Source organism: Crocuta crocuta, unplaced genomic scaffold (assembly GCF_008692635.1).
Source record: "Crocuta crocuta isolate KB4526 unplaced genomic scaffold, BGI_CrCroc_1.0 scaffold57, whole genome shotgun sequence".
NCBI classification, from domain to species: Eukaryota; Metazoa; Chordata; class Mammalia; order Carnivora; family Hyaenidae; genus Crocuta; species Crocuta crocuta.
Window position 1 is genome coordinate 5,626,104 of NW_027532163.1, and position 13,328 is coordinate 5,639,431.

A 13,328-nucleotide genomic window follows, 5' to 3' on the forward strand; every position below is an offset into this window, starting at 1 on the left:
CATGTCTCAAAAAAAATTCTTAGTAGTTTTTAATAACAAATATACATATATAATATCTTGGGGTCCTCTGGTATAGACTGTCACACTGCTTTCCAAATGGAGTGCATTCATTTACAGCCCTGTTAGCCCTCCATGGATGTACTTGTTTTATTACATCCTTCCTGGCACTGGGTATCTTTGTTTTTGAACTGTTTTCCTCATTTATATATATGAACATATCATTTTAATTGCATTCCTTCTATTAGTGAGACTATGGTCTCACAAAAAAAAAAAAAGCACTTCTTTTTCCTTTTTTCCTTCTAGCAAAAGTTTTAACATTTTTCTTATTGAGAGGAACCTAACTTTAAAAATTTTTATTTAGGGGCACCTGGGTGGCTCAGCTGGTTAAGCATCTGACTTGGGCTCAGGTCATAATCTCACAGTTCGTGGGTTCGAGCCCTGCGTCAGGCTCTGTGCTGACAGTTAGCTCAGAGCCTGAAGCCTGTCTCCAGATTCTGTATCTCCCTCTCTCTCTGACCCTCCCCTGCTCACATTGTCTCTATCTCTCTCTCAAAAATAAATAAAACATTTAAAAATTTTTAAAATGTATTTATCATTTTTAAAGTGTAGTAGCTCACGCTATTGAAAGACAAGCAGAGATTTATAGAAGATACTTTTTTTTTAAAACATATTTAGCATCCTTAAAAATAGACACAGTGGATTTATTCCTGTCAGTGGACCAGAATTTGTTTAACTGGTTTAAATCCTTTCTTCTTGCTGCTTTGAAAGATTATTGGGTACAATGAAAATCAGTTTACCAACATTTTTAATACCTGCTCTATACTTGCAATATGATAGGTCTTAGTGGATGCCCAGCAAGTATAAAGCCTAGAGACTGATCCATACAGTTTGACACAGTTTATTGGCCTGCTCAGTATTCTTGTGTTTAAGATATGGGCTTATAGTCTGTTGGGGAAATAACACACATTGTACAAGTAGCATGGAGGTGAAATATTGTCTATCTTGTTTTGCTACCTTCTAAGAAAAGTGGGCCCAGAGGGTGGCTTTTAGTTTATTGAGCGTGGTGGTTTTAGGTGTAAAGATGCAAATTAGAGACAATGAGGTAGGGCCAAAATGCATGACATACTTCAAAGAATTTAGAGTTCTAGGAAAAGGGACTGAGGAAAAACTTGGAGCAGGCAGAGGAGGCTAGGAAGAGAAGTTTGGAACTTGACCGGAGAGGAGAGTGATATAAAGAAGAGTTTGTTGGGTTGGTGTTGGTGTTGGTGTTGTTGGGGATAGAGATATTGTGGGTTTGAAGTGCTTTAAAGTATGTGATGTTATGATCTCTATTGCCTCAAACAATCTCTAGTAAAATTTCTTGCATAGTAGTGTTTAGAGGATGTGATATACACTGATTGCATCTCAGGAGAATCACCAAAGGGAGAAAATTTATCAAGGTGACCCCTTGGCACTTTGCTTCAAGTTAAATACAATGACAGCGCAGAAGATTGAAAGGAATTACAAAGACGGTTCAAGGACCAAAGGAAGAATTAAGGTGATACCATTAGCAAAGGACCCAGGCGATCCATGGAAAGGAGTGTGGAGGGAATCCTGCTTTCTGTAGGTAAAACTGACTGGGGGAGCCTTAGGGAGAGAAATATTTGTATCAGATTTGAACTGTACAAGGGGATAAGGAGAGAAGATATTGATGGAGCAGAAGCAAGAAGGCAGGAAATCAAAGAGATGTTTTAGTAACACTGAACTTGGCATGGGTAGTGACATCAGTAAGGAACTACAAGACTGAGCATGCACTTTTCCCCCTTTATCTTTTAATTGCTAAAATGCTTTTCTCTCTCCTTAATCTTTCCTGGGTCTTAGTTTCCTTAATGTTAAAGTCATATTTATACCCCCCATCAAATTACTGTCTTACTTAAAGGACTAAAATATAGGTTGGAAAACTAAAATTTCCAGCATGCAACCATTTTTGACACACCCAAATGGCAATTTCGTGTGCATTCAAACAGAATTTTAGAAGTTTATAAGCAGCAAAGCTCCAAATAAAAGTAATCTACTATGATTTTCTGAAAGCAGGCAGCATAGCTTAGTGCAGTTATGCAAAACCTTGGGTCTGACATTGGATAAACCCAAGTTCAAATTCTGGATCTACCATCTAGCAATATGGCCTTTGGTCACTTTAATTAACTTCGGTAAGACTCAGGATCCTAATGCACCAAATGAAGATAATACCAGCACCTGTATCTCATTGAGCCTCTCTGAGGATTGAGATAAAATGTGAAGAAGGCTTACTCCAGTGCCAGCATATATAGGTATTCAATAAATATAAGATATTTACTACTAATTCTACATTAATTTTATCTGCCAAGGTGTTTGTACCTTGTTGCTCATCTTTTCAACTTTTGATTATCTTTACCGGTTCCCTTTCATTGACCTTAATGTTGTTTTCTCTTTGGCACACTTATATATGAAGTTATATATTCTCTTTGTGGCAAAATTCCTCTAATTCTCTAATATGAAATTCAACATATACTGGTTTTGGTATGGGTATGGATTTACCAAGTCAAGGTGGAACAATATCCTCCATGATACTCTCTCAACAGCCACTTCTATTATTCCTACACATTCTGGAGATTAGCCACTCCCTAGTAAGCATGTGATATATGCTTTTTTTTGATTCTCTGGCCGTTTCATTGTTGAGGAAAAACTTACATGTTGACACTGGCTCTGTGGTAGACCCTGGGTTCAAAGCATGTCTGTCTGACTAGAGATGATGTCTCTTTCCTGAAGCATGAGTTTTAAAGATAATAGTCAACATCTGTTATGTGAAATAGGTTTCATTTCACTTGCCAAGTATCATTGATTGGTATTGGCTGCCAGGAGCACAGTGTTGAGGAAGATTCCAAGGCCAAGTCTATATTCAGTGAAAATGTCATGATCAATTAGTGATGTCTGCCATTGGTGCAGAAAGGGGGTGGATAGGGTGGAAACATTCATGTTGTTGATTTGTTGATCCTTGGTCTAAAGGCTTCATCCATTTTGTCATGGCCAAGGAAATGGATCAAGCTGTTCCCCAGGACTCTCTGGTATCTCCTTTTGCTTTACTCTCACAAAATTTGGGGAAATTTTCCAAACATTTATGTACAGATGTAAAGAGTCAACAAAACTCTGAGACCTCTAGAAAAATCCCTCTGCCCCATCTGCAGAGTCTTTGGGAAACAGGAGGGATGAGACAGGAAGTTTGCTTTATTAGGTATTGCCAGCTGGTCTGACTTTGTGATTGTCCTAAACTAGCTCATTTTGGCTGATAAAAAAAACACTTCTTTTTTACAGGTGTAAAAACTAATTTGATTTCAAAATAGCTGTTAGTAAAACAAGATGAGAGGAGAGAATGATCTTTTGGAAGAAGGCATTTAAATCTATTGCATATGGAGATTTTCAGAGTGCTAGACTTTTGTTGTTTCTGAAATGGTAATGGCAAAGCAATGCCAGCTCAACTGGATGATGGTTTTAGCCATAAAGGAATTGGTTAGGGACCAAAGTGGCCGACCCCAAAATTTCATCTATATGTATGTGTATATGTATATGTAAATTGTTTTTAAAATTATTTCTGTAGAAGTAATAAAAAGCAATATAGCTATTTTATAACTAATTAGAGGGAAGGAGACGAACAAAATAATCAGCAGTATCATCACCCTAACACACGAGGTCTTAACAATATTTTCCTCCATCAGTGTTGCATTTTCCTCATGATTTTGATGATAGGGGACAAGTGATTTGGTGTCATTTATTTTTCACTATATGTTTTTCAATGGTTTAAATTGGCAATCATTCAAACTGCACTTTGGTGGTCTTGTTCTTAAAAGAACCCATTCATTAACCAATCAGTTTGTCATTTCTTCTTTTATGTAGAGTTTTATATTGTCATTTTTGGACTTCCCATTTAAAAATTCATTTTGACAGACAGAATATTGACAGAGAGCATAAATTTGCTGTACCCTTTTGGTATATACTTCTTCTGTATGTGACTTATCTTTGGGGAAATAAACCAAAGCCAAATATGAGCAGTAGTTGGTAGTTTTCAAAGGAAAACGATAGCATGAGAGAAGTGGAAAGTGATTTTGACAGATCATATAATCCTTTACTGAGCCTGAAGACTCCAAGAAAGAGAGACCCCACAAATTCTCTTTACAGCCCATTCCAGTGTTTGGCAACTCTTACTGTCAGAGGTTTCCTCCATATTTCAACTCCATCCTTCATTTTCTTTTTTTGATCTCATCCTTCTTGACGCAGCATCTGGAATGATCATTCCTTTGTTATCTTTTTGGGAGATAATACTATCCAAATTTCTTTTAAGCCAAGAATGACAAAGTGATTTCCTCTCCCACATAAGGTAGTGGGGGGAGTTGGTGATAGATGCTCACAGAAGGACAGGTTTCCCCTCACCCCCACCTTCATCCCCACTTCTGCCCCAGCTCTATGGGAAAGTGCATGGAGAACCAATTAGTATCTTTATCTTCCATGACCAAGAGTTGGAGAATTAGGCACATGTCTTAGGAATGTTCTGAAGGCTTTCTGTGAGTCCAGTTTGTTCTCTGGTAATCAGGGGTGATATAGGAAATATTGGAAAAAACAAACAAACAAACAAAAAAACAGTAACAGCAGGGGCACTGGCATTCAGAGCATCCAGAGATGATGGCAGCCGAGTACTGGGCAGGGTGTGGGATGTTCCTCCATGAAAGCATTAGCACTTCTGTGCGTGGCTCCTCTGGGACTCCAGTGAGTTCTGGGAAAGTTGGAGGTGGGGGACAGCATGAGAGGAGCTCCTTTAACAAAATATTCTCACTGGCAGAGCAGTAACAGTTCATACTGAGTGTCAGCCTTTCCTATGATCTCTTGATACCCACTCCAAATTCTTAAAGGCATAAATTGTATGGGTAAGGCGAGCCACACACCTCTCTGTCCTGTCCTTTTTTTTTTTTTTTGTTAAATCTTTAAGCAAATGAGAAACTCACATTTCCATTGTTTTTTCTTAAAACAAATATTTGAATTGACATGTGACATAAGAAAATTCCCACCGCCAAAAAAACTTCAAAACAAGTCACAGATACAGCATGAGGTTCTGCAAAATACTGTGCACTATTAAAAAAAAAAAAACTCTGCTGAAGTCATTGGGTGGATAGTGGAACACACACAAAAAAACAGAGGAGTCACCATTTATCAGAGTCATTCAATTAAACAAACACACCCAAAAGAGAACTCCTCAAAGAAAATCATTTTATAGCACATAATGAAAAACAAAACAAAACTTGTATCTGACTTTTTTTTTTAATAAAAGGGCTGTTTAAAAAGATGACTGTGGAGTGTGCACCACTTCTCCCAGATTTGCTGTGCAGAAGTGCCTAAGTGTGAGTGATGTAGAGGTACTTGTTTATTATAGAACACATTTCAATGCAGTAATCATAAATATTGCTAAGGTTGTGCTCTGTTGAAATATGACCTACATACTCTTGATTGTTTGTGTTACGTGATTTGTCTGACACCCATTACATTCTGGGTAATAGCAGCCATTTGTTGCTCTGCACAGCAGGCTCTTTTGACAAAAGAAAATAGGCAGTAATAAAAAAGCTATAGTCTGAATTACATTCTGCACAGTGCTGCACTGCTGAGAGTTTGTGCAAGTGTGTTAACAATGCTCTGAACTGCCTCTTGTCAGCCTTCAGCCTGTAATGGCCATCTGTCCTCACATAAATCTGTCAAAACCTGCTAAGTTCAAGAGAGAGCATGGAATATACCTTGTACTGTCAACACCAAAATGTACACATTCCCCAGAAAATCAACACACAGGAAATAATCCGGAGGTTATGGGAGGCATTAGCCCTGTTGATTTAAGCTTGTGGGGTGATATTGAGAGTCTGGCCATTAGAGGGAAGATGAGCAAAGGTAGTGGCATTAAGGAATCGAGTATTGACTGCCCTCCTACCACAGGGGACAGAGTTCTGGGTGGGGAAATGGGAGAAATCCAATTAGTTCAGATGCAGCAACGNGGAAATAGATTTTCAATTAGACACTGGTGGTTCCATCCTTGAGATTTCTCAATCTTGCTTGGAGGTATTCTCTGAATAAAGATATTTCCATAAACAGTAAAAAGTTTAGGGAATTATCTGAATTGTTTTCCCTTACCCACCTACTCACTAATCCTAAAATAACTTCCACCCATGAATCAGGTATTACTGCTTTTAACAAGCAGTACCAACAGAAATGGCCACCCCTGGTATTTTCACTCATGGGGTATATTTCGTTATCTCGGAGCGTTGCTGTATATCTTAGGCACATATGCAAGAACATACACTTACTTCAAGTTGTAGGGAATTACCCATTTATTAAAAGGAACCATGAAGTCCCTAAAATACCAGCATGCTGATGTATTATCCAGCACAAAGGAGAAGCCTAGTGAATGTCTGCTCTATCCCCATAGGTTCCCCAATATGTGAAGAAGGTAAAAGGCTTTGTTTTTAACTCAAAAAACAACAGCAGCAAAAATAAACAAACAAACAAACAATGAAGAAACTACAATCAGGTGATCGCCACACCCAAGAGCAACTTGAGAATCAGTTATTTCAGCAATAATGAGCTTAGGTACTGGGACAAGGGTTTCAAACGTTCAAGACTAAAAAGAATTTCTATATTTAAAATCCCTAGATAGCTGAGCTATTTTTAGAACTAGTCTCTCTTTAATAGTGGCCTAATTTGGTGTTTCTGAAGTTTAGGGTTTCTTTTTATAAGTCTAGAATGTCAGTCAAAATACATATACCTGAGATCAAGGCATTGTGCTACTTAGACATGACGGGACAGAGATTCTCCATATGTGGTCCATGAACCACCTCATTAAAAACGTTTGACCAGCTTCCCAAGTTATTCTTGGGCCACTGAAATACAAGACCCACCACTAAAGGAGAATATAGAAAAATTAAACAACAACAACAACAAAAAAAAGAACAAGAATTTTTGCAAAAATAAGCCCAAGCGACATTCCACTGAGAGCATATAATCTATTTGGAGAGACAAGATAAACTATACATTCAAAAAGAGATGAGCAAGAATATAAAGCATTATCTGATAAGTATCAAACGAGTGATCCCGGCAATAAATTATTAGGAACGTAACAACTCTGTAATTTGGGAACCATGAGAAGATTTATGGAATTGGATTTTAGGATGTCGAATGTCATTTCCACCATTCAAAGGCTATGTCATTTGGAATATTTGATTTTTATTTGCTGAGCAAAGAGAGATTATTCATCATTATTTCTTTGGGCATCTTAGCCTCCTGTGAGAAATATCTGAGAATTTGTCATTTATTTGGAGGAACATTAGGATCTTAAAATTTATTGTAGTGGTAGCTGAAGGTAGCATGTGGTAGAAATGAGTGTTAGGAACGGGGCAATGCAAAAGATAAAGGAAACAAGGGGAAAAAGAAAGAGAAAGAGAGAAAGATTGATTACATAAGAATCTCTTAGAGTAGTAAAGGGCATTCCTGTCCATGAAAGAGGGGACAAAATGGAATGTGCCTCAGTGACACGGAGGTTTCATTCAATAATATGTCACCTCCTTATTATCTTCAAATGAAGAGTGTGGAAGGTGTATGGGGGTGCCTGCTAATCAAGGGAGCTTTTCTGGGACTCCGATGGGTCCCTTCTCTTTGTGTTTGTATTTCCCTGTCTTTCTGAATTTTTCTGGGTTGGATTTCCAAAGTCAAATTGCTTTTTATTTTTGTAGCTTTCTCCCCTCATTTAGGGAGTGTTAGCCATGCAAAATAAAATTGCCAAATGTTGGTGTAAAGTATTTTATTATAGAGGAAATATTAATATTAATTTCCTCCATCTTTTTATTGCAAAGTAGGAAAAAGAGGCAGTATCGTCCTGTTTATACCAAAATTGCATGTGGCTTTCTGTGACCTACTTGGTCGTGTGTGTGTGTGTGTGTGTGTGTGTGTGTGTGTGTGTGTGTATTTTTCCATTTCTCCAGAAAGGTAAGATTTTTGTGCCATCTCCTTGAAATGTGCAGTTGCCTTAAGTCTAACCCCAGGCTTGTGAGCAGATTTGAAGTTCTTTTCTGCTGAACAGCGTTCACTCATCCTCCTAAATAGAAGATGTATTGTAAACTTCAATGTTTCCTTGTAAGCATAAAGTCATTTGAACCCTAGTCTGCCCTTCTTCAAAGTTCCGTGGACTCTGGAGCCATTTCCCAATTATCCTTCCTCGGTGTGAAGGGATGAGTAGAACTTTCTCAGGGGTGAAACATAGTAGAGGCAACTACAGTTCACAGGCTCTCCCACCATGGCGTCTGATGGAATTTTCTGCTCTTCTGTAGGAAAGGACGAAAGGCACCAACCGATGGGGTGTCTCTCATCACCCTCTATTTACTTTTTTATTTTTTTAAATTAGTTGGTTGCCGGAGTTTGGATCCGTTTCAAAGCTTCAGCCTCCTAACCCGCCCCGATGTGCTCTAAATAAAATGGTCCGCTGGCACTGCAGGATTTAGGGTTCCTGTTCATTTAGGTTTCTGTTGCAGAACCATATTTTAGACAGAATGTATTAGTTATGCTTACAAGAAAGTATTATACCTACATTAGCCATGGTTTACTAAGTTAATGAACTGTGGAGACAAAGAATCATTGCCATCAAGTTGCACAGTTGTCTGGTTCCCTACTTTCGTCTGTCGTGTTTTACAGCACTTCCTTTGAGGTTGTCTGTTTCCTTCCCACCCTGCCCCACATTTGCTGTCATCCCATCTTTTTGTTTTTGTTTTGTTTTTAAGTTGCCTAGTTTTGGGGCTCCTTGGGTAGTTATCCTTGATTGGGGAAAATTTTCTGAGCCACTTGTATGCTGCGCAGCGTTCCTTGCAGACAAATGCTACCAAAGCTATTCTGTGATTCCCCTGGGCTGCGCTGTGTTAATTTTCCATAAGGCAGACACACAATGCCCTTGGAAATGTGAGCTTTGGTAATGCCTGGTGCCCCGTGGAGGCCGGTAGTGAGGCATTCGTGTTTCCTGGGCAGCCAGGTCTGTTAGCATTGGCGTTTAAAATACAAAATCTCATGGATTTCACTGCCGCCTGACAGTAGTGAGATCCATCTTTTCTGGGTGACAGAGGCTTAGAGGGAGAGAGGCACTTTTTCAGGTCTCATCATGAATTTCCTTTACCTTCTTTCTCGCCATTGTCTGAGGTCCTGGAGAAGTTAGGAAAACCTGTCCTGGCATTTAACAACATTATTTCCATCTCTTGTCTCTCTCCCCACCTGCCTCCTTCTTTTCCCCTTTTTTCCCTTAGGCCTAACTCCGCCCACTACGCCTCCTCACAAAGCCAACCAAGATAACCCTTTCAGGACTTCTCCGAAGCTGAAGTCCTCTTGCAAGACTGTGGGACCTCCTCCATCAAAGAAGCCCAGGTACAGTGAGCCTCCTGGCACCCAAGGCAATAACTCCACCAAGAAGGGGCCCGAGCAATCTGAGTTGTACGCACAGCTCAGCAAGACCTCTGTGCTCACCAGTGGACACGAGGAAAGGAAGGCCAAGCGGCCCAGTCTACGGCTGTTTGGTGATCATGACTATTGTCAGTCAATTAATTCCAAAACGGAAATACTCATTAATATATCACAGGAGCTCCAAGACTCTAGACAACTAGAATATAAAGATGCCCCCTCCGATTGGCAGGGGCAGATTTGTTCTTCCACAGATTCAGACCAGTGCTACCTGAGAGAGACTCCGGAGGTGGGCAAGCAGGTCTCTCCTGGCAGCACCAGAAAACAGCTCCAAGACCAGGAAATTCGAGCCGAGCTGAACAAGCACTTCGGTCATCCCAGTCAAGCTGTTTTTGACGACGAAGCAGACAAGACCAGTGAACTGAGGGACAGTGATTTCAGTAATGAACAATTCTCCAAACTACCTATGTTTATAAATTCAGGACTAGCCATGGATGGCCTGTTTGATGACAGCGAAGATGAAAGTGATAAACTGAACTACCCTTGGGATGGCACGCAATCCTATTCATTGTTCGATGTGTCGCCTTCTTGCTCTTCTTTTAACTCTCCAAGTAGAGATTCCGTGTCACCACCCAAATCCTTATTTTCTCAAAGACCCCAAAGGATGCACTCTCGTTCAAGGTCCTTTTCTCGACACAGGTCGTGTTCTCGATCACCATATTCCAGGTCAAGATCAAGGTCCCCAGGCAGTAGATCCTCTTCAAGGTAAACTTTGTCATCACCTACCCCAGACCATAAGGTCAAAAAAAAAAAAAAAAAAAAATCAANCCCAGACCATAAGGTCAAAAAAAAAAAAAAAAGCACTCAAAACCCACAGGCAGCCCAGCCCCTCACCACAGCATTCTCAGGGCTTCTGGAACTAACAAGGATGTCATTACACAGACATTCCTCCTCGTCTTCTCTTAAATCTGTCAGCCTTGAACACCGTGCCTTGAGCCAGTCAGATCACAGAGAGCAATTTGTAAGAAACTTGCTCATTTAATTTTTCCATTTCCTGGAGAGCTGCCCTGTGCTGGGATAGTTGAGATCCATGCGAGATAAAGCTGACATTGTACCAGACTGGCACTCTGCGTTAGCATCAGGAAGAGAGGCTGGGAGAGAACACATCACTCCCCAGAGTGACTATACCATCAAACCATCACCAGGAAATCTCACAGTAGCTAGGAAGAAGCCACTTTCTGTCATATGGTGTTCCAGGGATACTCAGTCGTGCCAATAAACCAGGGTTAAATGGCAGTTGCAAATACCCTTTCTGTTTTTCCTCTCACTCCCAGATCTTGCTACTACTATGAGTCAAGCCACTGCAGACACCGTGCACACCGAAATTCTCCTCTGTGCGCAAGATCGCGTTCCAGGTCGCCCTACAGCCGTAGGCCCAGGTAAGGGCACCTGTGTCATTTTCCTTCTGCTCCTCTCACCACCTCCTCTAGATGACATGATGGTAGCTCAAACCCTGCCCCCACCCCCTCATGATTTGTTTTGCTTGTGTAAATGGAGGCGGTTGACTTAATGATGAAGTTATGTTTCTCAGGTATGACAGCTACGAGGAATATCAGCACGAAAGGCTGAAGAGGGAAGAATACCGCAAAGAGTATGAGAAGCGGGAGTCTGAAAGGGCCAAACAAAGGGAGAGGCAGAGGCAGAAGGCAATTGTAAGCAGCTGGGAGCTCACTTTCATTTTAAAGGAGGGTTTTTTCCCCTCCCCTTCTCTTCCCTTCTCTTCCCTCCCTTTCCCTTCTCTTCCCTTCCCTTCCCATCCCTCCCGTTCCTTCCCTTTCCTTTCTTTTCACCTTTTTTCTGTAGATTAGAAAATAAACGAAAGCTGAGGCTTTGCTAGAATATGCAACATTCAGCCTGTTGACTTTGAAACAGTGGTGGATCCCCAATCCATCTTGACGTGAATTATTGGGAAACAAAATGGCAAATGAGTGTATGTTCTTATTCAGACTTCACATTCCCCATTCATCTTGAAGCTCAGTACTGTTTTCTACTTTGGTTTTCCAAAATGGAGGAAGCAAGGATTTATTCAGTCAAATATTGTTTCCATGGGGTTAGACGATGAGTTTTTCTTACTGTTCTCTGCTGCTTTTTTGTCTGAGTGGAAGATGAGGTGGTGCCCGTGTTTGGTTTTAGTTTTTGTCTTCTTGGCAGGTGTTAGAATTGGATTGCGCAGGAAGGGACAGGGTTCAAGTTAGATTTAAAGAAGACAATAAGGGCGCCTGGGTGGCTTAGTCGGTTGAGCGTCCGACTTTTGCTTAGGTTATGATCTCGCGGTTCGTGGGTTCGAGCCCCGCGCCAGGCTCTGTGCTGACTGCCAGCTCAGAGCCTGGAGCCTGTTTCAGTCTGTGACTCCCTCTCTCTCTGACCCTCCCCTGCTCAAGCTGTCTCTCTCTCTCTCTCTCTCCTAGAAATAAATAAAACACTAAAAAAAAAAAACCTTAAAAGAAGATAGTAGATGAAGATTTGCAAAAAAGTCATCATTTCTTACTTGTGCTGGGTCAACATCTAACTGGGTAGTTGACACATTTACATTTCTTATGAACTACTTTGCAGTAACCCATTATGCATTTCGTCACCACTTACTGCAGGGTATTGCATTTCCTTGACATACAGACATTACTCACTGATATAAAGATCCAGGCTACGTTGAACTTGTTTGTTCTCTGCAGGTCACTACTTCTCAGCACCTACTCACAAATAGGTGGATTTTACCCCAACTCCCTCCTATTGCTTATCAACCTAGAACTTGGAAGGCAAAAGCCAGTCACTCCAGTTGTCAGTCTCACCCATGGCAGACATTCCTAATCGATTACGAAACTCTTCCCACTGAGTCTGCAGGGAAACTTTGGGTCTCTCCCAACTCAGTGCTTCAGGGAGCCTTGAGTAATCAATCAGAAGGCCACTGTGACTGCCTATCTGTGCTAGTAGCTCCTAAAAGTCATTCAGTTAGATCAGCTTTTCACAGATCTTGCAAATAAGGTAACCAGGGTTTAAGGAAATGACTTTCAACTGTAAAGGTGAGATTTATATTGTACCTCTAAGAAAATCTACAACCATCAACAAAATCTTGAAAAACCTGCATAAAAGATCGGACTAATGGAGTCAAAATCAAGCACTGGCCAACAGTTATCAACCAGAGGGAAAAGGTTAACTGAGAGGCTTGTTAATAGCAGGCACTCGAGGAAAAAGAAGGGAGAAGTAATTGAATACTTAGGCTAAAGGTCTAGAGTGTTTGCTGTCATTTAACTTTGAATCTACCTAAGACTGAATCAAAAGTCTTGTGCAAATTACAACACTTTTCCTCATTTTTCTCAACTTTCAAATGAGCTGTGATATTAAGAGCTGCCAGAGTGTCATTAGTTAACACTTAAAGAAGACTAATGACAATTAAAAATTCAATTTTTCTAATTTTGCTGTATTTAATTAATAGCCTGTTCAATAATTATAATAACTCACATTTATATAATGCCATATAGTTTACAAAGCCTTTTAATATGACACATTACAGTTAATCTTTACAAAAGAATATCATGTTGAGCAAGTGTGTAGGAAAATAGTTATTTCAGTGTTTGCAAATTCATATTTTATAAAATCCTTCATGTTTCTTCCCCAAAGTATCACACTGAAGAGAGAGATTAATAATCTCATCATATATTTGCTCATTTGGGCAAAATGCACCACTATAAACAAAGCTGTGTAGATAAATGTAGCTAAATGGCATATGTTTCTTTTATTCCTTCCAAAGATAATTTAGTGCCACATACTTAATGAGAGTGCATAAAAGAGAG

At 40.1% G+C, this 13,328-nt stretch overlaps 1 protein-coding gene across 2 annotated transcripts in view; it reads left to right on the plus strand.

Moving 5' to 3' along the window:
• The window catches only part of PPARGC1A (PPARG coactivator 1 alpha), a 97,148-nt gene that overhangs the window by 68,068 nt on the left and 15,752 nt on the right, over window positions 1–13,328 (plus strand). Inside the window, exons 8-10 of one of the 2 annotated variants that reach the window (XM_077776588.1) lie at window positions 9,330–10,245; window positions 10,815–10,919; window positions 11,072–11,192. In XM_077776588.1, coding sequence (XP_077632714.1) covers window positions 9,330–10,245; window positions 10,815–10,919; window positions 11,072–11,192 — 1,142 coding nt within the window. The remainder of the gene's footprint in view (window positions 1–9,329; window positions 10,246–10,814; window positions 10,920–11,071; window positions 11,193–13,328) is intronic. The other variant, XM_077776589.1, reaches the window with a different exon arrangement.